The 27,424-nt window shown below is 36.5% G+C and overlaps 1 protein-coding gene across 4 annotated transcripts; it reads right to left on the bottom strand.

Annotated features, from left to right (window-relative positions):
- Positions 1-2,546: 2,546 nt before the first annotated feature.
- On the bottom strand, positions 2,547-27,315 carry LOC129275110 (polypeptide N-acetylgalactosaminyltransferase 4-like). Of its 4 annotated transcripts, none has more exons than XM_064108640.1 (13): positions 27,216-27,315; positions 18,012-18,344; positions 17,053-17,249; positions 15,243-15,483; positions 14,592-14,758; positions 11,798-11,958; positions 9,628-9,842; positions 8,007-8,124; positions 7,369-7,506; positions 6,399-6,593; positions 5,475-5,579; positions 4,704-4,841; positions 2,547-4,353 (listed from the first exon to the last, which is right to left on the bottom strand). In XM_064108640.1, the coding sequence occupies exons 2-13, from the start codon at positions 18,176-18,178 to the stop codon at positions 4,225-4,227; spliced, it is 1,971 nt and encodes a 656-aa protein (XP_063964710.1). In that variant the 5' UTR covers positions 18,179-18,344; positions 27,216-27,315; the 3' UTR covers positions 2,547-4,224. The 4 variants fall into 4 exon arrangements, with proteins under 4 accessions (XP_063964710.1, XP_063964708.1, XP_063964709.1 ...); XM_064108638.1 differs by lacking the exon at positions 27,216-27,315 and adding an exon at positions 23,949-24,195; XM_064108639.1 differs by lacking the exon at positions 27,216-27,315 and adding an exon at positions 21,058-21,313.
- Between the last annotated feature and the right edge of the window lie 109 nt (positions 27,316-27,424).

Genomic DNA, 27,424 nt, shown 5'->3' with positions numbered 1-27,424 from the left:
GGGAAATTTTAAACATGTTCAAAATTTACGCGCGAATTTGAATAATCGCAGCTGTTAGTTCAGGAGGTGTACGAACCCAAACACGAAGGGTAAATAATTATGATTTACTTTCAGTTATCATTGAAAACGATTTCTAAAATATGCCTTTCGCCAGCCATCGCAAGGCATATTTCAGGCAATTCGGTTAGGTGTGAGGGGGCTTTAAGGCGTATAACGATGTTTTTTGGGATAACATCCGTAGTCATGGTAGTTTTACACGCTGTTTAGTTTGTGTAAGGCTACTAAAACTTGCGTGAAAATTTATAGAAAGAAAGGATGCAATGCAAATTTTTGTCAATCCATAAAGACCTTTTTGGGGTTACATTTTATTCATTTGTATATTCGTTGGTTTTCAAAAGGCTGTGAATTAATCTACAAACTGTGTGTTCATTGGAAACATTTACACGCAAGGCCATCAATTAACATTTTAATTGAATAATAGATTCACATCCATGACAATTATTTTCGAACTGCTTTAAAACGGGGAAATTTTTTTCGCAAACGTTTGACGCACATTTTTAATCAGGGGGTCTATTCAATACAGGAACCATGACTTGTGATCTCTTGGTCACTATCATTGGCGACTAAAAGAGAGCTCCAGTGATAGATCTACCGTGTGCAAATGCTTACGACTGCGAACCGTAGCAACTGTTTGCAGAAATATAGATTCGCAAATAGATTTTGAACATGTTAAAAATTTCTTTGCGACAAGAAAAACTGTTTGCAACCATGAAACCTGTTTGCGAACTTTCTGGCAACCCTGTTTACGAATTCACTATGTTCGCAAACATTCACCCCTTATTGAGATAATCAGTTACAACTTTGTAACCACTGAACTACTCCCTGGCAGAGCGGTAATCGTTTACAATTCCCCTTCTAATGTACAGAAAATCGAGAGAGAAAAGCACATTATTATGTTAACAGATTTGTTAACCGGGGGGGGGGGGGTGCCTGGGAGTCGCTCTCTCGTTGGCCTGCTACCCACCCACCCCTGTCTAAACAACCTGGATAATCCTAAATTTTATACAGTAAGTGGGGTAAAATCATTTATTTAGATAGAGTGTCCTTCTAGTCTAAAACATGTAATTACACTCGTTAATTTGTACATTTTCACAGCCAAAATGACGCTCGCACTATTTGATTCAAGAATCATTTCCTAGCGAAGAAAAAACGTTGGAAAGGTTACTTTATGTGCCGATTGCCAGCGGAAACTGTCTAAGATATCCCTGTTACCAGTTGCAAAACCGTACCTACTTAATATTTATTTATCCTGTTTTTTATATTCACCAAATCCCGAAATAAGCTTTAATATACTCAACATAACGATGTTCCAGTGAAGTGGTAATTATGTGATAGTGTAGCGGCCGAGCAAGGATATTGGCTATTTTCACAATATAAAGTGAACATTTTGAACTCGCAAGAGGAAATGAGAAAAATAATAATTTGTAAAGACGTGCATTTTCAAGCTAAAAACAGTTTCCAAGACAACGCCGTATTGATGTTTGTAAGCAAGGGAATTCTCGCAAGAAAACACAATTGGGTTTTTTATCGTGAAGCGAGAAATTCGCAAAATTAAAAGAGCTTACAATTCCAATACTTAATCAGTATTAAGATAATACTGAAGAACTTAGATTTAATTTCGAAGGGTTAATAGGGGTATAGGGTCAGTAATATAAATGGACTAGAGGACATTTCTTTTTCTCTCTCTTTCTCGGTTATAAAGCAGGGTTGGGAACTGTTCCTTCCTCTCCCCTGCACTGTACAAAATATTGGGTAAAATTTTAACCAGCTCGAGGGTAACTCCAACTAATTTGGGGCAGTATTTTACCCAATGCGGGAAGCATATTGTCCAGTAAGGTTAGAAAATAAGCAGCAATGACTTTAGAATGGGCACAATTTTCATCACACTGGATAAATAAAAATGCTCAAAAGAAATGCCCAATGTTGATTAGACACATAATTACCCCCATGGAGCATTTTAACCAAATATAAACCCCTCAAAAAAGTTTGGAAATCTGAGTTTGGCCATTAATTTCTCCCAACTCCCAATTCTACACAATGCATATTTGACATCATTCAAAAGATCATTTAATTCTCTTTTAAATGATACTATGCTTGTTATGATCATGCCATCATAAAAAGAGCAGGATTCAAAAGTGTTGGATGAGGTCTGAATTGAAAAGCTGCAAAACGAACAAAAAAAAGTTTGGAAATCTGAATTTGGCCATTATTTCTCCCAACTCCCAATTCTACACAATGCATATTTAATATCATTTACAAGATCATTTAATTTTCTTTAAAATGATACCATGCTTGTTTAATATGATCATACCATCACGAAAAGAGCAGGATTCAAAAGTGTTGGGTGAGGTCTGAATTGAAAAGCTGCAAAACGAGCAGAAATAGTGATGAAGGGTCAATACAGAACACGATTCTTTTGTCTGTGTCAATAGAGATGAAAATACATTCAAATAAATCCCCTGCTTCTTCATTTTTTATGTTTTGTTGTGGTTTATGTTGTGATGGTTCTGGGAGATAATATGGTTTGAGTCGTGGTTTGAAATACCCATGCATGTTTGTTTGTTTGTTGTGTGTTTGCTTGTGCAGAGGTGTGTTTGATTCAATGTTAATGTTGATGTTAAGGTGCATAAAAACAAATTAAAGAAACCGCTGAGAAACTTACTTAGTGACTTTCAATATTGTGTCATTTTGCAACTATTTGAATTTTGACCTTGCCCCACATTTCAAGGCACTGCACTTCCATGTGAACCATAATCATATCATGTAGGGTATCATTTTTAAGATAATTAAATGATCTTTTTATTGATATTAAATACACATTGATATTTACTAAAACGAGGAGGGATTATCGATCAATATCAAAAGAAACCGCTGAGAAACTCACTCATCACCACGGAAAAATAAACAGTGACTTTCAATATTGTCTCATTTTCTAACTTTTGAATTTAAACCTTGCCCCACATTTCAAGGCACTGCACCTTCGTGTGAACCATAATCATATCATGTAGGGTATCATTTTAAAGAAAATTAAATGATCTATTCATTGATATTAATCACACATTGATATTTACTATAACCGAGGAGGGATTATCGATCAAAGTCAGATTTCCAAACTTTTTTTGAGGAGTTTATTTAGAGTGCGCTTATGCGCACGCCATACTGCTTTGTAGTGAAAATAATTCATGGGTTTGAGTTATAAAAAAAAATCAATACACGTAGTAACAAAGACACAGTAAATCCAAAGGATGATTATGCAAATTTTCATTCACATTTATTGCACATTGACAATAGCGTATTTTCGCAATCACTAGCAAGGCGCTTTCAACAACGCACCAAATCCTTCGAAAATGCAATTCAAATCACAATGGACAGCTGAGAGGAGGTTTTTGTCGAAAGTTGGTGGACTGGGACAACAGATCGTCCGAAGATAAGGACCGGACAAACAATTGCAAATTAGTGGTTTGACGACACTGCTGTTTTAATTCACTGATTTTCGACAAAGGCTGCTTTGGTATGAAGGGCTTTTGACAAAAGATTATCAGAGTTATAGAAAGGATCGGCGAAGTGATTGCTAAAATGTTCTAACAATATCCACGAAGAAGAATGTCAACAATTCCTACAGGTTTATCTGACTCGCATCCTTAATCAGTATTTTACGATATTTTTACAGGGTCGTCAAACAACACATATTATTACAATTTTCTCTGAAATCATGTAGATTTATATTATATAAAATCTAATAAGTATACTTTTAAAGCCGATTTCACATTTCCAATTCCTAGATTACTTTCATCATCCCTTCAGAAAGTTGAAGTTATTATCATTACTGATTATTGAAAATATACTTTGCCACGAAACACACACATACCCAAACGAATAAGAAAATAAGATGTCAACTGACATTTGCCATCAATAGTTATTAATAATATGAACTGTAGTCCATAGGTAATGACATAGGTCACCGTTTAAAGGAGAAAAAAATAAATACATATTCTGGTCCTGGAATTCAGCTTGGTGGGTTATTTCAGTTACAGTTGAAGTAAAGATATCAATTTATGGTTAATTTCAGATAATAATCATATTTTAGAGAAAGATAATTTAACAGAAAAATAGAGATCTTTCAAATATGCACCATAATTATATACATCTACACATATTATTTTGTTATGATATTTCCCATATTTGCCGCCGTTCGTTGGGGTTACATAACCTTAATTGCACTTGAGATCCGGCCTCTGTACCAGTCATGTACATACATCGGTCGCTGAGGGCGTTGTAAACAAGACCACTAGACTAGAAAGAAAATGTAAAGAACACACATTAATGACTGACATTTAGTGAGACTGTGTAGTTAATGTAGGCTCTACATTATCCTCTGTGACCAGCCACCCAAAAACCCAAAGTAAGTAGCCGAAAAATGAATTAAGAGGTTTTTAGTGAGCTTGAAAAGCACTCCCTAAGCAAAACATGTCAAAATTGATCAGCATTCTCGATGAAACTTCCAAGCAGTCCCTTTTAGCCCATAGGGAAAAAAATCGTGATATGGAGAAGGGCAACATAATTGTCCTCTATAGGTCGGACTGGAGGAACTAATCACTGCTTCCAAACTCTTTTTGTTGGAGAAGAACGTTAAAAGAACATACCTTCACAGTCCATTTTTGTGAGTCAGGTGGATCCCCCGTTGGGCTACAAGGGTTGAGAAGGACGTGCGTACCGACACTGTTAGCTTCTAAACACAACTCATCGTTTCTAATCTCACCAGTCTTGGTTTCCTCGAAGTACTGCGGAAATAGAAAATAAAGAGGACAAGCATTTAAAGTGAGTACTGCATGGTATAGTATTGATTAACGCCATCATTTTATGATCTTTCTGCTGTTCTTAAAATAACCGCCAGTCTCGACATTTCAAGCACGTATTGGGAAAGGTGGTGGCAGTCCCATTAGCTGGTGGAAATGACATTTAAACAGTTTCAGAACATCATATTTTACACTTTATTCATTTAAAAATATTGCGCTGTGCCTATCATGAACATTTCAACATTTAGTAACATTTAAAATGAAATTTAGAAAATTTTAAGTAATGTTTCTCAAAGGTAGGGGGGACGCACTCAATGAACCCATAATTTGTATGGTGTTGTCATAGGAACACCTGTCTCTAAGAAAACCACTTTTGATCATTAACTGGTAGCAGGTACCAGGTGAACTGCGCAAACCACTTCGACGTTCCTTTGAAAGTATAATTGCATCACGACTTCGATTTTCAAAACTTTCTGAGAGTTGCATTTTAAAATAACTTTGAGTCTGGGTTAAGATCCCAGATCTTCTGTGACTGTTCAGTAATTTCTTCAAAAAGACTTCGAGGAGAACAATAATTGACAGATGGAATAAGAATAAAACAAGGAAATATGACAATACCTCGTTACCCCCGAGTTTATGACAATGCCAGCCGATGAGATTCTTGAAAGGTTGTCCATTCTGGTCGTTGGAATCTATGCACAATTTCGTTCCAACATTTTGAAACTACTTCAAGGAAATAAAGATGAATATGACGATAAATCATACAGATTATTGAATCAAACTTGTAATCAAAATCATCAAAATCAAAACAGTGATACAAAGGTCCGTATTCTGAAGTCAGGTTTAACTTAGACCACGGTCTATCTCTGTCCTTATTTATCATTTCCAGACAATGATGAACAATTTGAGTGTCAAATGAGTTAATAAATTGGATGTGTACTCTTAGGGATTTGTGCCCCAATTGGCTATCCATAGTTAAATCGCAACTTTAAAACAGGGTTTAAATGGAACCTGAGTTCAGAATACGGGCCAATTATGTTTCATAGGAACATAATGTGAGATACAGCTTCTTGAATTTAGCCTGGCCTGGATAAAACTAGAACTAAATTTTCCACTTGCTATGCGTTTGATTCAATTAACATGATTAAGACAGGAAAGTGGAATTACCTCATATTTTCAAGAACTGGAGAAACGCATTTGTATTTTGACTGCAAGGTACCAGGTAAATACGGACCAGTCATGCTACTGTTTCTTTCTAAAATCGCCAGTCTTACCACACCCAGGGGCAGATCCAGGGGCGGAACCAGGATTTAACAGAATGGGGGGGGGGGGGAGATTTTTACCTCAAAATGACAAGCAAATGAATGGTTTAGGGACTCAAGCCTTAGAACAGCTAGCGCCTGGCTGACACTGCTACTGTAATTATATAATGGTTACACAGGTCTTGTCCTGATGCAACCAATATGCCCATTATACCGATATGGGATTAAGTCTGTATGTAAACTTTGAATTTTTATGAAAGTTTGTAATCTACAAACTCACCTGTACGGTGCTCCGAAGAACATAGGAAGGAGAAGGGATGTAGAGTTCAGGATAAACGTTTTTCAAGTACCAGTCAAAGTCTTTACAACTCAAAGACTTTCTGAGCGTTTTCCTCTCAGAGACGTCTCCGAAATCACGATTCTTGAGCATCGGGTGTCGATCGTAGAAATGTTTCTTGTAATCGTCTGTCCATACCTAATGGAAATATATTTTAATATAAGAAACTTTGCCTCTGATAATAGTTGGTGCCTTTAGGACCTAAAGGTATTGTGGAAAAAAGGGTAATGGTTTGCGTAAAATCGAGAAAGGAAAATAAAGAAATGTCCTTTTATATTAACCTTTCTTTTTTGTGAGAACACTTTTCTTTATCTTCCATTTACTAATTTTTTTCGTTTGTTTCTTTGTTGATGTATTTTTGTTGATGTTATTTCTCAATTTTATTATTCATTTATGAACCTATTAATTATTATCATTATTAGTAGTATTATTATTATTATTATTATTATCATTATCATTTGTTATATATTTATAATTGTTATCATTATTATTCTTCTTATTATTATATTTTGGGTGGGAGTAGTCAACTGAATTCAACTCTGTAAAAATCGGTAAATTATTCTGAATACCACCAAACACTGATATTCTGTTATTATGCACGGTGATAAGAATAATTTTATGCAGTTCATCTTTACTAGAGAATAGGCTGTGTGCGTCTAAGTCAGTTCAATAAACCAGCTAGCTTAAATGATCACTTCCGTAATAATTATTAAATAATACATGCTCGTGAGCCATGCTAAAGGACAATTGGATGTGGAGGAGAAAGTGTGTCCAAAGTATCTAATTAGCTTTTTATCACTCTTTGAGATATTTAACATTTTCGTTTCTTTAGTAATATCACGAAAAATTATGGACCAAAACAATGATAACGAAGTATTACGAATGGAAAAAGGCTGACGAAATTAATACTTGCCTCGACAACCCTCATCGAGTTATGTTCTACTATATCAATCGGGTTTTGATCTAGGAAGGAATATGGCGACGTATCTCTGTACACGTGACCAACACGTGAACAAGGTATCATTTCAATCGACCCACCGCACATCCATATCTAAAAAAAAGTTTAGTGTAAAATAACAAAAAGAAAGCGTACGATTAATTTTTGTTTAAGGCAGTGCAGAAAATGTACTAATTTAAGATTAACTATTTTTCCTTGCTGATGAGAACCTATTTGTTAGAAAAAACCCTGTCTTCAGTTTTGAAAAAATGCTGCCCAATTCTGTCCTATATTCTAATTTTTTCCGAAAACACCACATTAATTCAAAATCTTCGTATTACTTGTACCACAAATATCTTGATAATCCTCCTTAACAACATATATATTGTTCTTTTTACTATCGGTAATGTCTCATTCCTTTTAATATTTTTGGTTTTATTTATAAAAATAGAGATGTCATGTCTATTATATATTGTGTTCATACTGCAGCATGCGAAGCTTTAGTTTTTGGAGTTACCCTGTACCTGTAGGTCCTGTATATCACGGTAGATCTTTTCTTTTTCAAAACCAACTATTCAACTAAAAACCCTTTCCTTGAACAAAAATATTCTCACCTTCAGAGATGCTTCGAGATTCTCCCCTCCCCATACCTCCATACCTGGATCGAACCCTCCGAGCTTCAAGAAGAATGCTCGATCCATTGTGAGAAGTCCCCCTGGCATAGTAGGTGTTCTGATTGGAAGATCATAATGATACAGACAGACGAAGATCATGAAACTCATAGTAATCTAGGGATTTTTAATAGTCGCCCCCCCAAAAAAAATCGACCTACCCCCCTCCGACAGATAGGAGCAGAGAATGAAACTGTTAATAATCAAGGCATTTTTTAATCGACCCCGAAAAAATCGACCTACCCTCCCCCTCCGACAGATAGAAGCTGAGAGTGAAACTGTTAATAATCAATGCATATTTTAATCGTCGTCCCCCGAAAAATCGACCTACCCCCTCCCACAGACAGACGCAGAGAATGAAACTGTTAATAATATAAGGTTTTTTAATAGTCGCCCCCAAGAAAAATCAACCTACTCTCCTCCACTCTCGCGCCCACCCTCACACCTACTCACCCTCACATTCACGAGCACCCTCCCAACATGCCTATGCCCCATACATACAATACGCACGCGCAACTGTTTAACTGAGTACACCTGAATCGACATAATTTTACACCTGTGTTTGAGTTTTCTTTTGCGAGGGTGAGTGTGTGCAGTTACGTGTAAGTGATCATTTATTCAAATTCTTAAAGGGCAAAATCATCCAAACCAAGAAGTGATATGAATATAAAGAGAAGAACCAAACAAGCATAACGCTGAAAATTTCATTAAAATCAGATTTTGAATAACAAACTAATGCCATTAAAAACTTTCGATTTACTTCGCAAAACAGGAATTTGTGAATATTGCTGTCGGTATAGAAATGAGGGAACTAATGACTTCACCCACGCCCTATTTCTTTTTCATTTCATTATAAGAAAACTTGGTTATTTCGATTTCCTCCTCAATGGGTTGTGGAAAAAATTGACTCCCCCATGAACATGTACGGTCCTGCTATATAATAGTCTGCTGGCAGAGGCATTTAGGTGCTTAAATAAATGAAAAAAAATGTAATTAAGAGAGATTGGCACTATTGTAATTTACTCTAAATTGATGAAGAGCCTACAAAAATGAAATGTATTATTATTCAATCATGAAATAAACAGAAAAATAGCGAGTGAGTCTTCATACGCTTATAACTGACTAGTGAAAAAAGCGACAAAAAAAAAATGTCGTAACTTTCTTATTTCACATCCAATTCTGATGACATTTCCAGCGCAGTGCTTGTTTGATATACATTTTTTTCTTTATTCAAATAAAATTTCGAATGGAGTGGATTGCCCCTTAAGTTATATAATATTCATTTCGGCATAGATTATAGATATACAGGACGGATTGCATTTAATAATGATCAAATCAATGAAGTACACTTACCATTGCGGGAGGGGAACCACTTAAAAAAATCAATATTGATCCCATCCTTAATCATTGTTCTCCTAGAATTAAGTCAACCCTTTTTTAAACACCCACAACATTATCTATAAAGCTATAAAGAAAACAAAATGGAAAGGAACCCTGAAAACTCGTACAGATTTTTGCTTTTGTCGCTACTTTTAATTTTTTTTTCATAACGGTTTCCCCTTACTTTATTTGAGACACCCTAGATGGTCTTTCATCGTAGTTGGGTACGGTCTTCCATCTGTATTCAAATCTCCAGTTGAACCCTCCTCGTTGCAAAGGATCTGGTACGATCTTGTAGTTGAAGGTGTCTTTGTTGATCTCATCGACCACGGGGACGGCTGCGATGGTCCTGTCTGAAGCGAGACGGGCGAGGAGAGGCTCTAACCACCCGATATTAACCTGAAATGGAACAGATTTGAGGTAATCTTGAGCAAGCCTATAGGTTCCCACTGTCACCCCTACTAATGGACCAGGTCCGATTTGGGACCCGTTCCATGAAAGATCTACAACTATTGTGACATTATGGCAATTGCCATGTTAACATGGATGAGCAGTCATTCACAATCAAGGTTTCCATGGTAGTCACAATAATGGCAAAGTTACAATAGTTGTATAAAGTCTTTATAAAGCCGTCCCCTGATCCGCTCAAGGATTAAGAGACTATTGCTCTTCCTTAGAAAGCCATTGGGGGAGCTTATAGCACGCAGCAAATGCATTGAAAATGCCCGTCAAATTATTATTATCATTATTATTATAATTATTTATGTACTGAGCCTTTTCCCAAATTGGCCCAAAAGCGCTTACAACAACAAAATAACACATCAAGTATAGAATGAAATCACAATGAAAACCTGAAAGGTCTTTGTCGGTGAATCGAAACAACACTTTCATCCGAAATTTCGGAGCTGACGAAAGATTGTAAATACGCAGTTTATCCGGAGTCACGGCTGTTTCGATTCACCGACCCTCGACAAATACTTCATTGTCATGAAGAGCATTTGACAATAGATTATCTACTTTCACGGAAGTGTCTGCATATCTACATCTAAAGTCATTTTAAAGGGATGGTCCGTGCTGAAAGTATTTATAGCTTAATAAATAGAGTAGAATTCACTGAGCAAATTGCCGAAAATTTCATCAAAATCGGATGACAAATAACAAAGTTATTGAATTTTAAAATTTAGCAATATTTTGTGAAAACAGTCGTCATGAATATTCATTAGGTGGGCTAGTGATGTCACATCTCCACTTGTTCTTTTGTATTTTATTATATGAAATTAGGTTTATTCAATTTTTTTCCTTCAAGAACTAGAAAAATTTGATTGACAACTGATTTAGTGCATTAGATATTTATTGCTGCAACTTATTTCATTATAAGGGAGACATATTATTCACACAAGTATGAAATAATGAAAAAATTATGATTTTATGTAATAACATAAGAAAACGGAAAGTGGGGATGTGACATCATCAGCCCACCTAATGAATATTCATGACGACTGTTTTCACAAAATATTGCTAAATTTTAAAATTCAATAACTTTGTTATTTGTTATCCGATTTTGATGAAATTTTCGGCATTTTGCTCAGTGAATTCTACTCTATTTATTAAGATATAAATACTTTCAGCCCGGACCATCCCTTTAAAATGACTTTTTCCCTAAACTGCAATCCATTTTTCATTGATATAAATCAATCATGCAATTCAAAGCTCAATGAAAATGAACATGAATTATTTCATATTGAAAGACGGACTACTGAGAGTTTATCGAATTTCATCAATGTAAAATTTTAGATTCTTCCTTTTTTTTACTGAAAATTCATTAATGTTTACTAAAATTCTATCAATGTATCGTGATATATTTTATTTTAGTCTTGTCATGTGGAGGTGTTGTGGCTCAGCGGATAAGCCCCCGGACTTTGAACCACAAGGTACGGAGTTCGAATCCCACTGCAGCACTCACGTCCATTGGCAAGGCGTTTAACTACATTTGCCCCTTGGGTACCCAGGAGGAAGTACACTGCAAAAACTCTGGTGTTGATTTAACACCAGCCCGGAGTCTAAATATGTTCACACCAGAGGAGAGTTAAACATCACCACTTTCGTTTTGGTCTAACATCCATTAGTATTAAAACAGCATCGGTTTGATTCCAGACTGGTGTTGTTTCAATACTTCTCTGGGGTGGACATATATATAGATTCCGGGCTGGTGTTAAATCAACACCGGAGTTTGTGCAGTGTAATATGCTCATGCGTCAGATCAGGGTAGCCATGCTAAAGCACGGGTAACAGTATTAAGCGCTATGTAAGCGCAATATGCTGAATATTATTATCATTATTAAATCAAAACTTACCTCAACATGGGAATCTAGGAATGTGAACGTTTCGCCCTCTGATGTTTCGACCCCCAGCATGCGAGCCTTGATGAGGCCCAGTCGTTTTTCCGATCGCAAAATTTTAATCCTCATGGAATGGATTTGTGATATGTAATCTTCAAGTGGCTCTTTGAGATGATCTGATAGAATATAAAAAACCAAATCATAGGATTTATTGCTTTACCGCCTTTCCCTTAATCAAGATTTCACATTTATTTTAATTTGATTTATGCTTCACATTCCACGAAAAATAAGAACATAATGAAAATAATTACATTCACTGTAAATTAGCTCTACAATTATGAAAGTCACTCAAGTAAAGCGATTATCTCCGTACATTTATTCGCGTATAAATAATTAAAGAGATGTATATTTTGATATATTTCTAATGACTATCGAACTTAAAAGTCAAATTGTTGATGCAGGTTAGCCCTAACTAACGTAATCTCGTATATTTTGAGTAAAATATACTCTAATTCTGACTAATTAGCCTAAAAACTCCCGACACACCTCCCATGGGCCCATACGTACAATTTTAGATATCCCTCAACAAATTTGTAAGATTCTACTACATGACATAAGAGGGTCGGTGCTCCGATGGGTGCGAAACAAAGGTTTTAATACGGCCCTCTATATTTTTCTCAAGTCATTGGCTTCCAATATTGAATTCCGTATTCATGTATTCTGAGAAATGACATGAGTTTATTGTATTTAGCTTCTATTAATATTACCCGTTTACAACTGTAAGCTCATTACTTTTGTTATTTTGTTTATCATTGATTTCTATTGCTGTATTTCTGATTTGTCTGTTGAACATTGAAAAAGAAATGAATGAAGTTTCCCTAAATATCTTGTATATTCTTACCTCTTTCTTTTTCTTTTCTTAGCTCTTTGAAAAATTTGTATAAAGCTCTTTATAAATTATTTTGTGTATTATTATTATTATTATTTGGGCTCAAAACCTTAAAGGACAATTCCACCCCAACAAAATGTTGATTTGAATAAAAAGAGAAAAATCCAACAAGCAAAACACTGAAAATTTCATCAAAATCGGATGTAAAATAAGAAAGTTATGACATTTTAAAGTTTCGCTTAATTTCACAAAACATTTATATGCACATCCTGGTCAGTATGCAAATGAGGGGACTGATGACATCACTCACTCACTATTTCTTTTGTATTTTATTATATGACATATGGAATATTCTAATTTTTTCCTTGTTGTCCTGTGAAACAAAGTTTTATTCCTCCCTGAACATGTGGCATTACCATTGTTATAACATTTTACGGTTCAGTTAAGTTGGTCCTTGATGTCAAATTGGTAAAAATTGAAATATTGTATAATTCAAACAATAAAAAACAAACGAAATAGTGATTGATGGACATCATCGACTCTCTAATTTACATACCACTGAGTTGTGTATATAACTGTTTTGTGAAAAATAAGCGAAACTTTAAAATGTCATAACTTTCTTTTTTTACATCCGATTTTGATCAAATTTTCAGCATTATGCTTGTTTGATTTTTCTCTATTTATTCAAATCAACATTTCCTGGGGTGGACTTGACCTTTAAATGAAATGGACCAAAACAATGAAAAAAATGTTCAAGAGAAAAATATAAGCACATGGCATTTCTCTTTATATATTCCTTAACCGGCCAAAGTAACTCTACAAATTTCAGTAAAAATGACAAGACTTCAGTTTAATTGTGGAGTATCCTTAAATCTTAGTTTAAACAGAGAGAGAGGGAGAGAGGGAGGGAGAGAGAGAGAGAGGTGGGGGGGGGGGAGAGGGGGGTTATGGAATTTAGAAAATAAAATCAGATGATTGAGTCCTACACACATTTTAATTTTCCGAATTCCCCCTTTAACGATGATGTTATAAAAGTGTTATATCTAGATCAAAATGCTTTTTAAAATTTATATTGAGATATGACTATCCCTTCTCTGCTGTTGAATCTCGCATATAAATTGACATGGATTGAAATTTAGTCTGGAGCACAGAATACACTTAATCGTCTAAATTAAGATAATCTTCTTTTGCATTTGAATTTAATTTCCAATGAAATGATGAATTATTCAAATCAATCTTCTTCAAGAGATTTCTAGATTAGGCCTCCTACTCTACACTCCTAAAAATACATAGTTCTAGCGGCTAGCCTAATTCGTGCAACGCTAGCCCTCCATGAAATTGAATTGAATAATCAGATAGGTATTCCCCTTTTGATATTACATTTATTTGTCAAAAAAAAATTGTTGTGCAGTACCTTTTGGGAAGGGAATGTATTTGGGAAGACATAAATTTTTTAGCACTTATTTTTTTTTGTCATCTCCGTTGGATTCGTAATAAAATGGATAAAAGCAATCATGGAGGAGAAAAGCGACAGGGGAAATAAAAAAAAAAGATTGAGAAGCAGACATAGAAGAAGAAGCGGAAGGGGACAGAAAGAAGGAGATTAAAGGGAAGAATGAAGAAAAAATACAAGAAGAAGAAGAAAAGGCAGAAGAAGAAGAATGTGAATAATAATAATAAGACTGAAGGAGAAGAAGAAGAGAAGAAGAAGAAAAAAAAAACAATAATAATAAGAAGAAGAGGAAGAAAAAGGAAAAAGGAGAAGATACAAAGAAAAAGAAGAAGAAAAGCACGAACAAGAACAGAAGAAGAGGAAGTGGAGCTATAGGAGAACGAAGAATAGTAGTGATGATGATGATGATGATGAATGTAAAAGATGAGGAGGATGGAAGCAGTTCAGCGAAGCTGGTTATTACGAACCCATAGTGCTTGCGTCATCGAGAAGAATAATTTCCTTGATCAACCGAAGAGGGCTCCTGTCAATGATGCTATTGACTGTTCTCAATAGCGTTGACCATGCCTCGTTGTGAAAGCAAATAATGATGGATGTCATTGGCAGATCGTGAGGATAAGTGATGTTCTTGCACCTTCGTGGAGAAATCAAGTAAATATCAAGAAATGAAATCATGGCAATCACGTAATGTTTGGAGAATTACTGTGTTCTGAGGCCGTGTAAAAAAGATCCGCTGGAACAGACTTGTCTCTTAAACAACCATTACTATTGGCTTCTGGTGAATGAGATCAAATGTTTAAGCATGAAAAGTACAATAAACATGATGAAAGAGTAAAGGCAAATCCTGCACAAATGTCGAGCCTTTCTTAGTAAAAAACTGCCTTACCACAGACACGGTTGAGGGCTACTTCTTACCAAGAGTGTCCTAAAAAGTATGACTAATCAAATTGTGATTTTTGTGGAAAGGTGTATGTATAGAGGCAATTTACAAGGAAGGCTCTTATTTTATACCGATGATTTTAAGCTGTTAAAACTAAGCGTTTTAGTGCTGTAAAACTGTAAACACATGGTAAAGTGAAATTTGTCCTGTCTTACGAATATCATGAACACATCCTTACTCTTCATAGCGGCCATCCATTAGTGTCCTATGAAGTGAAATCTTACTGCTGACTAGTTCATTAAATGAATGTTTCTTGTATCTCGTCTCCTCGACTTTCTTTCCTTCACCGAAGAGTGCAAGCTTCACTCCTGCACCTTCGTCCCCAAGTTTCCTCACATCAGCGGCCGGTTTGTTATCAAATGTTGGAGCTGGAGTTGAGTTTCGATGCTTTTCATCTGGTAGGGCCTCATGTGCTCCGTCTTTTAATCCAGAAAAAACAACAACTCCAGGTTAACATGATAATGATATTTCAGAAGAACGTGCAAAAAATGAAGAGGTAGATGATGATGTCAACGGTGGTGATGAAGATGTCGGTGATGATGACGATGATGATGATAACCACGATTATGGAATCAATGTTGATGATGATGATGTCAATGATGGTGATGATGACGAAGATAATGATTTCTGCGATAACGATGATGATGGTGATGATGATGATAATTATGATGGTGATGGTAATGATGATGATGATTACGATGATGATGGTGATGATGATGATAATGATGATGATGATGACTGTGATTACGATGATGATGATGATGGTAATAGTGGTCAGATGACACATCTCATGATAGTCTTAATACTTACACTGCCCCATCATTTCAAGTTTATTTTCAACACAGATGCATTCATTCCAAGCTTCAGTTCAGGAAAGTTTGATTTCATGCTATTGATGATTGTCAGAAATCATATATAATTATGAGAAATTAGAAAAAACTAATATGGATGGAAATTAGTTTCTTATCAGGTCTTATCTAAAACCAGCAAATTAAAACTCGTTGTTATTAAAAGCTAGAAAAATAAATATAATCAGGGATTTACATATCCTACGTCATAGTAAAGACCTAAATAAAAATGTAATCAATATAGTAAAATAAGTTAAGAGAAATGAAACATGAGACCTTCTATACCGTTGCCATAGTCACGATCGCGTCATAATTAAAATGTCAATTTTTCTACCTTCTTTGTTAAATCTTTCGTCAAGAAAGAGACCACCAGACAGGGAAATTTTAGTTTTACTATAGATAATAATCATTTGATTCATAGCAAAGTTACACGTACCAGAATATCATTTTCTAAAAGAGTTTGTAGATAATCAATCTAAAATGTAGGGAAAAAGTCATTGGACGTCGTATATTTGATGGAATTCATTCACCTGACATTTTAATGAAAGAAGCGTGAAGTTCATTAGGATATCATTTAAATGAATTTACGAACACTGTGTCGTATATAGACAGGAAAACACTGACATTACACCCCTTCTAACTTCTGTCTTTTTTTCGCACGTGCCACAATCAAAGCAGACAGTACATGCTTGCAAAACATCGATACATTTGTGTGTGTGTCTGTGGAATGATTTCCAGTTATTCACACCCCTAAAGGCTTTTCATATCATTTAAAGAATTAAAAGGAATATAATTTTTTTTTCCAATCCAAAATAATTGCATGTTAAGAGTCAGCATTTGCTGTTTGTTCGTTTGTTTGTCTAATTCTGCATTTCTACCGCCCCCTGAAAGTAACACATGAGGACATTTACCCATTAACGGTACTACTAATTAGGTGAATTTATATTTGTCTATACCCAGATAGAGAGAGAGAGAAAGAGGGGGGGGGGGGGAGAGAGAGAGAGAGTTAGAGAGAGGGGGAGGGAGAGAGAAAGGGGAGACGATAGAGATAAATCGAACATCGAGAAAGGGAAGAATAAACGTCAGGTAAAGACAGAAAAGTATTAAAAGGGGTAATTCCTCTGAATTCAATTAGCTTACCCGCCATTTTTTTTCGCAAGCGATCCATTACCTCCTCTGTTGGTATTCCGAACACGTCATCACCTCGAAGGAGATCGAACTTCTGACGATCGACGTCGACATTGACCTCGCCATGGAAACGTAAATGGTTATTCCGAAGCTTTGAGTTTGATTTGTCATTCGTGATCTCGTACCCCTTGTCATCATCTGAAGCGTATCTGGTTTACAATATTGAAATTAAATGCTACTGAGTGACTAGACTTGATTTGGCATTCTTAGTATTGAGCATCATGTTGAGTTCACAGACTTGCTTCGGCTGACTACTTCGACTTATTAGTGGCGTAACGAATCAAAAGTTTCGAGGGGTCAGAATGTTTTTTTTACGAAGGATATTTTCGCAAGCGAGCGAAAAATAAAACTTTGTGATATCTTATAACATAATACTGAAGAAAATTTCATATTTCATCCTTTCCTTTTGAGTTTATTTTTGTTTCTTTTTTACCATTTCTCGGTGGTGGGACTTCTTCTTCTTCTTCTCCTTTTTCTTTTTACTATTACTACTACTCCTCCTCATCCTCCTCTTACTACTACACCTACTACTACTACTACTACTACTACTACTACTACTACTACTACTACTACTACTACTACTACTACTACTACTACTACTACTGCTACTACTACTACTACTACTACTACTACTACTACTACTACTACTACTACTACTTCTTCTTCTTCTTACTACTACTACTACTACTACTCCCGCTACTACTTCCATTACTGCTACCATTTCCCTATATGTCTCCTTTTACCATCACTAACATCTTCATCACCATTATCACCATCAATCACATTCATAACATTCCCCCTCCTCTTTCCTCTGCATCTTCTTCTCCTTCTCCTGACTTTCGTTTCCACCTCCCTCCTCATCCCCAACCCCTATTGTGTCTCAAACCTCATTACCTCAATACGTAACTTACTCGAGGTGGCCGGCGACATCTCGCCTGTTGTCGATTGTTGACAGGTGGAAATCATCCTCGTGGTTCAAGTGGTGTACCACAAATAACATATTGGCAACAATGCAGACCACTGCAGTTGCCACCAAAAAGTAGGTGGCGCAGTTTCTCCTTGAATGTTTGCTTCTCATTGCGGTCTTCCAATGTTCCCCTGTATCATTTTCTGGCCACTGCCGATTTCAAATTGCCAAGGTGGGTCGAGTTCGATTCTAGTTTGATGAAAAACGGCCCAATTCCGTCATCATGTCAGGGTTTTCAACATCTTGCAAAAAGCGTTTACCCGATGACGGGATTCACCTAAAATAAAGGGTAATCATGATTAATATCAGCTACAAAGTACATGTCATTGGCATCCTGTCCCCAACTCTGCATTACTCGTATAACTCCGAAATGAACTTACATGTAATTGTGACAATTACCGATGCATAAGGGAAAACATTTATACCTGCCTTCGTTTATATCTGGTTTAGGTAGAGGTTAATCAATCCATTTTGCTGATGGTGCTACCGTCAATATCGGAAGACTGTCTGCTGTGCAAACCCTTCAATCGAGTTAAGGGTCTGAATTGTAGCCTAGCCTTGTGTACTGAAGGCCAACAGCAAGTTTTATATGTGCTAGTTTTTGTCTGGAGACACACTCGTTAATCAAATTTTCAATCAGGGTCTGTGCCTGCAGACTAATCGGAAGGGGGGGGGGTTAGAGTGGGAGATGTGGAAACGAAAAATATCAGAACCAGGATGTCTATAGGGAAGCTAGGGGGGGGGGGGACAAATGGAAGGGAGCAAGTGAAAATGTATTTAAAGTGACAGCATATACCTAGTTTTTACAAATTACATTTTTTCCATAAGCATTCAAAATTTCGGGGGGGGGGGGGTTGCAACTGGTGGCAGATACCCGGCCCATGGCCCCCTCTCTTGGTGCCGCCACTATAGCAAAGAGAGGGGTGGGCCGGGGAAAGTAAAATGAATAAAGAAAGGAGGGAGAGAGAGTGATAGGAAGAGGGAGAGAGGGGGAGAGAGAGAGAGATGGGAGAGTACGTTATCATAATTGTGATAGTTCACGGTTTATCATAAATTGGCATCTCATCTTCAAAACAGTTGTTCACCGCCGCAGCTGTTACCATCTATGAGTATAAGCATTAGCATATCACCTACACTAAACATGATGCCTCTCTGTGCAATGAATATAATAGAGATACAAAGTAAGTTTTCAGCATGCGACGAAAGAGGTTATGACACAATAAAAAACAAACATGAATTTATGTTGAATACGTGTGTATCCTGATGCTGAACGCACGCAACAGACAACCGTAATATTCATATTGGGGACCGGAACTTCGGTAGGAAAAATAATTTCGTGCCCGGGGCAGTGGAGGTGCCATGGCTGAGTGCATTTTCTAAGACGCCTGACTGTACATGGAAAGTCCGGGGTTCGAAACCCGACCGCGGCACCTATGCCCCTGAGTAAGGCATTTAATATACAATGCTGTTTTATCCTGCATTCAAATAGATGAAAATGCTATACGCATTCTTGTTTTAAAAAGAACATATAAACGAAAAAGACCTGAATTCGACCAGGAGTGAGCATCTGGGACTCTGAGTCACAGAAACAACTTCAGTTGGTCAGAAATACATGTAGCTAAGTTGATGTGACTACTGCATCAGACCCGGAACTCGATTAAAAATTTTAACTTGGTTTTAAATGGGGAAATTTGACAAAATGTACTTTAAAGCCGCCACACTTTCTTACATAGCAGTGTAAGTTGCCACAAAAACCTCACCCCAAATGTTACTTCGACTTTTGGCATTTCCAGATTGCGTCATAAAAAAGAGAGAATTATCTATCATTGTAAAGCAAATAAAATGAAGATAGTCTTTTCTTATATATTTGGAAGGACGTCGTCCTCAAATCTAAAAGAACGCACTGTTAAGGAACTGTTCCATTTTTGTAACTCTGAAAAGAACATTCTATTTACTTATTTTTTTGACATCTGCTTTATTTTCGTTGAAACAGGATCCTTCACCTATTCAACAGATGTGTTCTTCGTAAGAAAACGTGATATCTTGTGGAATTGAAAACAATCCTGCTGCCACGAGCTTTGTGTGATCTACACACAGGTTCACTCAATACGAGGTCGGGTAGATGTTTTTACCCAAACACGAAAATGACGTCAAATCTGACGATTTTTCTTGCCTTTTAACCCTATTTTCACATTTTTACCAATATTATCATGATTGTTGGACAATCATTCATTCCCCCTACTTTGTTGCTACAGTTTCTACCTAATATCCGATTTTGTAATTAAAATACATATATATTATTATTATTGGAAACAAACTCTTTGATTTTAATATGTTTTGGCATTAATTATGTGAACGCCCAAACTACTACAGTTCCTTCGAAACTTCCGTTTTTTGTATAGGAAATGTTATTGTTGGTAACAAAACTCCCTGATTTTGATAGGTTTTTTAAACTCTAATTATGTAAACGCCCATTACATCGAACACATTTTATTTCCGCCTATTTTGTCACAGGCCCTAAAGTATAATTGTTTTGTAACGAGAATATTATTTTTTTGGAACAAAACTCTTATTTAATTATTGTTTAAGTGGCCCAAACACGGAGTAGTTTGTGTGCAGCTTTTTGTTACCGAAAGGAAAAGACGCTTTATCAAATGTCTATCAGATTGGAAACTCATGCATGGGATAATTATATTTTTGACGTTAATCATGTTAACGCCCAAAATATATATTATGTCACTCTATAGTTCATAGGAAATAGCCGTTGTTTGTATTGACAAGAACACCGGTTTTAATAGTTTTTTAACACTGATTACGTGAACGCCCAAATCATAAAGGTTTTACACTCATCTGTTGTACAATATAATAATGATAATAATGGTTATTATATATGCGCTATACACAAAGGTATCACAGCGTTTACACTTGTCAGACATAGAATGTAAATAAAAAAATATATATATCAAATTGTGTACATTAAATTGAATCACCTATTTGTATACTCAGTTGTCCCAGGTGAGGCCTGGTGGCCTCTTGCTGCTCCGTTCACCAATAATTTAAGGGACAGGCCCGGTCAGCACATCATTCACAGTAGCTCTAGTATAGCACTTGAGGCCACCAGGCCCCAGATTGGTAAGCCAGTCAAAATTTATCAAAACAATACATAAATGAATATAGTTTAGTATATACTAGGTATTTGGAAAAAGATACGACTTGAGTTGTCGTTTGAAAGATGATATGGTCGGTGTTGTTCGGATGGTAGAGGGGAGGGTATTCCAAAGTCTAGATCCGGCTATACTAAACCGTCATTAATAGAACGTAGATGAGCAACTGTGTTTACAAGATAAGAAGGACCATTACTATTAATCAATTTGTAAATGTAGAGACAGAGTTTTAAAATGACACGTTGTGAAAAAGGGAGCCAGTGGAGTTCCCTAATCAGAGGAGATGTATGTGACCAACTGAAAACACTAAGCGTGCATCACGATTCTGAAATATGCAATGAATGTACTGATAAATGTATTCACCTGGTGCAGTATATATGAATAATTATGTGTATCGGATGGAATGGCCCAAAACAATGATTAATAATCCTAATAGTCGGGTCATATTTTCAAATTGCGGGGGGGGGGGGGTGGATGGGGAACACTAATGAACGAGAAATGAAATTAAAAATTGTGTAGAAAATATGCCACGTTTGAGATAGACACGTTGTGAAGCTGGCCATATGGTCATCCAATGTATCATATCAGGGCCCCGTCTTACAAAGAGTTGCGATTGATCCGATCGACCACAACTATGGAAAGCCAGCAACACCGACAACTAAAATGCATGTTTGTTAAAGAAAAGAAACCTAAATATGATATATGGGGGGGGGGGGCGTGGTCGAGTCTTTCAATCTGAGGGACATGGGTTCGATTCCCAGCCATGGCGTGTTTTCCTTCAGCAAGAAATGTACCCACATTGTGCTGCGCTTAACCCAGGTGAGGTGAATGGGTACCCGGTAGGAAGAAATTCCTTGAATGCTTCAGGGCCTATATGGCAGCGCAGCTAAAGCCGGGTCAATAATATCAGTACTTTGTATCCTCAGGCAAAATGCGCTTGATAAATCCAGCTTTTATTATTATTATTATTATTCACGCATTCATCGTTGTCTTGACAATGCAGTGTGCTTCCTCATTTGTTTACAGAAGACAGTGTGTAAATTTCCCTGTAGGAAAAAAAGATCTGAAATTGATGGGTTTCCATGCATTATAGTTGAGGTTGATTGGATCAATCACGACTCTTTGTAAGACCGGGCCCCAGATGTGTGAAATGCCACGTTTACGATTACACTTATTCGACTTCAATAAAAAGGATGGCATGAAGGATGGGATTAAAGGATGGAAGAATTAATTAAGCAAGCTGTGAAAATGTCACCGATAGATAGGCCTATGAATTAAGAATGATGAGTCATATTCCAATTTCCTACATAGAGTTATACGAACAATGAATAAGGAGCAGGAAGATTAATTTGTACCCTGTTAGAACCTAATCTGTCTAAATAGGATATGAGGTATCTTACTTAATTTCCTATAACAAAAAAGGATAAATTAGTGTTACAGTCGAATATGCATCTCAATACATATTACCCGTTCAAGGAGGGGGGGGGGTGTAAAGACGCGAAATTATCAAGGCGACAATTTGAAAATATTTGAAATACTAATCGGCTCAATCTTTGAGTGATTATTGGCACTGATTTAAGTATTTAATTGAAATTCTTAAAATCTATGATTTTTCTTCACAGTGCTATGACGGGCATACATGCCCTTTAATATTGCAGGTGCTGATGGATGAATTTGTACAATAAATCGTGCACAAATAATGCATAATCAAAATTGATTAAATTTTCTTATTTTTCTACATAAATCACTAGGCGCTAAAAAGAAAGCTATATTTCTACTTCATGATTTTTGTCTCACGAAACTCATGAAACTTGGACATAAGAGTAATCAAGTATCACTGAACATCCTGTGCGAGTTTTAGGTCACATGTTCAAGGTCAAAGGTCATGTAAGGTCAATGAACTTTGGCCATGTTGGGGGTATTTGTTGAATTACCATCATATCTCTGTAAGTGTATTGGTCTAGTTCATAAAGCGTGGACATAAGAGTAACCAAGTATCACTGAACATCTTGTGCGAGTTATAGTAGTTTTCAAAGTCAGCACTGCTACTATATTGAATCGCGTGATGCAGGTGAGACCGCCAGAGGCATTCCACTTGTTTTTTGTAAAAACAGAAGAAAATGTCGGTGTTAAAATCAGTAGAGCCAATGAGTGATGTCACAGCCCGACTCACTACAAAACAATGTGTCTAGTTTTGTATTAATATACGTGTAAAATTCCTACACTTTCTGGGTAAATTTGGACATTCCAGGTAAAACAGGTGCGAAAGGGTCTCAGCAATGGCGCAATGAGCCCCACAAATGGGAGGGGACAGATATGGCGTATTGGGCAAAATTTATTTTAAAAAAGGTGGGAGCGAGCAAAATGTTGACATCTTTATTACATAAATCCAAATTGTGATGGATTTAGACACAATAATCAGATCATATTTCGCCCTTCTCTCTTTTCTTTCACTTTCTCTTTGTTTTTCTTGCTCGTGACTTTTTCTTTCTGGGGGGGGGGGGGGAGCGCCCCAAGCCCCCATCTGCACATTAATGAGGGTCTGTATGTAGTTGTGTAGGGTACAAAACTGCCTCCCACAAAACAAGTGCCGCTTAAATTGTGTTTCAGTGAGGCGCAAGATATATATTTTATTCTTAGTGTGCATGGAAAACTACTCACTGCACGTATATTCACTTTAAATGAAAGATATATTAGAAGCACATGTATACAGTTACCTGTGAAAAAAATATTGACGGTGTCTCTAATCGTTCATGATCAAAACAAATTAAGAGTCAAACGATGATAGGTGTCCTTTTTCCAGAATAGCGGCAAAATGGTTTACGAAAATCAAAATATAGTTTGAATAAAACACGGCACTCGGTTATCCATTCGAATGTTCCAATAAGGTATCCTGCATGTCACGAGCACATAGCTGGATTGAGGGACCGCGTAGTAATAATCTACGATACGCAGCCAAAGAGTGTCGAGCGTAAATTTAGTTTACTAATAAGCGTAAACTGGTTAATAGGTCCCTTGGCACACGATGCCATGTGCGAAGGCTCCTCCCACCTCTCCCCTCTCTCTCTCAATCTCTCTATCATTGTCTATAACCCACTTTTCTTACACCTCTTATGTCACCTTTCCCAATCAATCTCCACATCTCACCCTGTTCCAAACTTCTCCAAGTCATATCATGATTCCCCCACCCCACCTCCCTTCGTCGGCTATCACCACCCCAACACGAACCCTCCCTTTTGAACCGTGTCCCCTGACGTGCAAACCCTCCCCTTTTCCCCTCTCCACTCCCCCTTCTCCTTATTTCTCCCCACTTTCCCCTCCCTACCTTCACTACACCCCTTCCCATCGGTTTTCATTATTTGCACCCCTTTCCCTAGATCCGGTCCTCTTTTTCTCCCCTCCTACTACAAGACCGCAACATTCATGGATACGGAGACAGACACTGGCTAAAATAGAGCCGCATAGTGAGCTCATACGTTTGGCGCTCCAGATTCCCAAATTACAATCTAATCAACGGTAAACAGGTGCTTAATGGTTAATTCATAATTAAAGGATCTTCAAGTTGAATCATTTTCAATGTACATGACACGACTCTATTACATTCTTTTCCCGAAACATTGCTCCCATAAAAACGATAATGTTCAAATTACTACTTATCTAAATTAAAATTTTGATCTTTTTACCAATAATAATTTTGATCTAATATGAAGAAATGTATCATTTCACTTTTTCGTTTCCAAATTTATTCATTTTCCTCCTAATTTTTTCTGGCCTTGAAACGTATTATTATCGTTGTGACTTTTTTGGGGGAGGGGGGGGGGGGGTGCTCGCAGACCTCATACCCCATTCCCTATGGCCAAACCTAATACTTCTGCGAAGCAGATACAAATTGAAAAGAAAGTGTCGCATGACATGTACATTTTAAGTCACCATGACAGAATCTACAAGTAGGCTATAATATGAACGTATCGTATTTTTGTTTATTTTGATTATCAAACATTTTCATGTACACCTATTAAAATTTAAAACGCTGGGTATATATATCAATTCAATCTTACATTGGGTATAAACTTCGTTCAACACTACATCCTATATACGCACAGGGACAACATCTGAATATTCTGGATACTTTCATATTTTACTTTTTCAAAGGTCAAGTTCTTTGAAGCAGATTTTCAAGGATTTGTGTTTATCCTTTCACATGCATTGCTGAGGTAAGTCTTTGATTATTTTGCGGCAAAGCTGCAATTATCTTCCCAACTCTTGTAATGGTTTGCTTGCAAAAGAACACACACACACAATCTTCGCACACATCCCGACACAGAATAGCATTATGATGCGACTTGTTACAATCTTAACTGTCTCCTTATTTGCAATACCTACATATCAATATTCCTGTTGTGTTGTCTCCCACGATACACAGTTCGTAATATCAATCAATTCACCGACAACTGTTTTGTTCCAGCACATGGCATCATTAGGGCGATGACGAATCGAATGATGTTACACACGTCACCAGTGGCGAGACAGAAATCAAGCGAGAAATCGGAAGGGGGGAGTGGTATGAAGGGGGACGTTGATAGAGAAAGAGAGAGAGAATGGGGGGGGGGGGGGGGCGTGAGTGGGGAGTGAGAGAACGGGGAGGGGTTCATAACAATAAGAAGTTTAAACAACCAAAATGTTGATTATTTATTTGGTTTACGAAATGTATAGTTTTTGTTAAGTTGTTGAGGTCCCCTGTCCCCTTGATGTCGTTCTCTGTGCAAAATCTAAATAAAAAGTCTTTAAAAAAACTTTTACAATAGGTTGGGTGCCTTCCAATATTGGGAGATATTTATTAAATGCTGTTGCCAAGAACTTGCGATGAACAGAGTTTTGTTATTGAAAGAAAATTACCTTTAAATCCTGAATAAATGATATACATGTATACATATTTTAACCAGATGTTTCCGTTTTTGTTAAAAAAAAATGAAAGCCTGCTTTGATCAACCTCACCATATGGATCTCTTTATATTTTACTGGTATTAATTCAGCATCATGATGTTTGATTCGTGCACATGTATTATATTTCCCATTAGTGGTTTTTATTACGATAGTTCAGAATAATCATTTCATTTTTCGTATTTCTATTACAAAAATATATAAAAAATACAAATGAAGTACAATAGAAAACAACTGAAATATATATAGACGAATTGATATTGCATTTGCAAAAAAATAGACAACATGATAGAACAAAATATCTAATCGATATTTTCCTGGGAGAGTTGATTAGGCTAAGAACAGAGGAATATCATGCGAACATAAAACAAAACGTTTCATGAAAATCAGAAGAAAAACAAAACAATATTTACAATGATGCTTAAGACTCAAATGAGCGAATGATTTGACTGACTATAACTTTTGTGGTTTGCTTTATGAAATAAGAAATATTTCAATAATTTTGCTTAATCAATGCGGTAACCAGACGACTTGAATACTTCGTGATCAAGACAACCCACCGGAAATATTAGAATTCAATACAAAATAATTAGAAATCATATCTACAAAAAATTAAGTACTTGAAAATATTCATTTACTACAAAATAATTTGCATGTGACATCATCGACTATCTGACTTGCAATGTCAGGCGCTGCGTGCTTAACTGTTTTGGGAAAAATGAAAATTTTAAATGCCATGACTTTCTTGTTTGACAATGAAGTTGGATAACATTATTAGTGTTAATCTTATTTGAATCCTCTCGATTAGGGAAAATAAACTTGTTTTGGTGAGCTTGTCTTTTATCAAAGCGTATTTTGCTCCAACTTTTCTACTGGTAGGCCTATATCCCCCGTTGCGTGGTGTGTTCATGGCATTCCGAATTCATTACGGCAACGCCACAGAACCAAACATTGCAATGATTATCCTCATTTTCTGACGATTTCTAATATATTATTTTTCAATCAAAACTTCCCTTTTTAGAAGTATTCTGAATTGGACTCACCTTTTTTTCCAGGCGTTCTTGCCCGATGTGAGAAAAAGCAATTAAAAATTCGTAAAGGATTACCACACCTACGCTCGTATTTTAGTCACGCCTCTGAAGCGTCTGCTATTAGCACTCTATTGTCTTCTCAACCCCGCGCGCATATGAGGAGCTTAGTTCCATAAGGAGCTAGATCCATTTTCGGCCAAATTGATTCATTATTATTATTC

This window comes from Lytechinus pictus, chromosome 13, assembly GCF_037042905.1.
Source record: "Lytechinus pictus isolate F3 Inbred chromosome 13, Lp3.0, whole genome shotgun sequence".
Classification (NCBI taxonomy): domain Eukaryota; kingdom Metazoa; phylum Echinodermata; class Echinoidea; order Temnopleuroida; family Toxopneustidae; genus Lytechinus; species Lytechinus pictus.
This window is presented reverse-complemented; position numbering and strand designations above follow the sequence as displayed.

Bases quoted from the DNA above. Each gene is read 5' to 3' on its own strand.
- LOC129275110 (XM_064108640.1), bottom strand. From the start codon at position 18,178: ATGAGAAGCAAACATTCAAGGAGAAACTGCGCCACCTACTTTTTGGTG. The intron at 15,484-17,052 runs GTAAGCTAATTG...CTGGATTAAAAG, and splicing joins CTTGCGAAAAAAAATGGCGG to ACGGAGCACATGAGGCCCTA. The intron at 7,507-8,006 runs GTGAGAATATTT...ACTTTTTTTTAG, and splicing joins ATCTCGAAGCATCTCTGAAG to ATATGGATGTGCGGTGGGTC.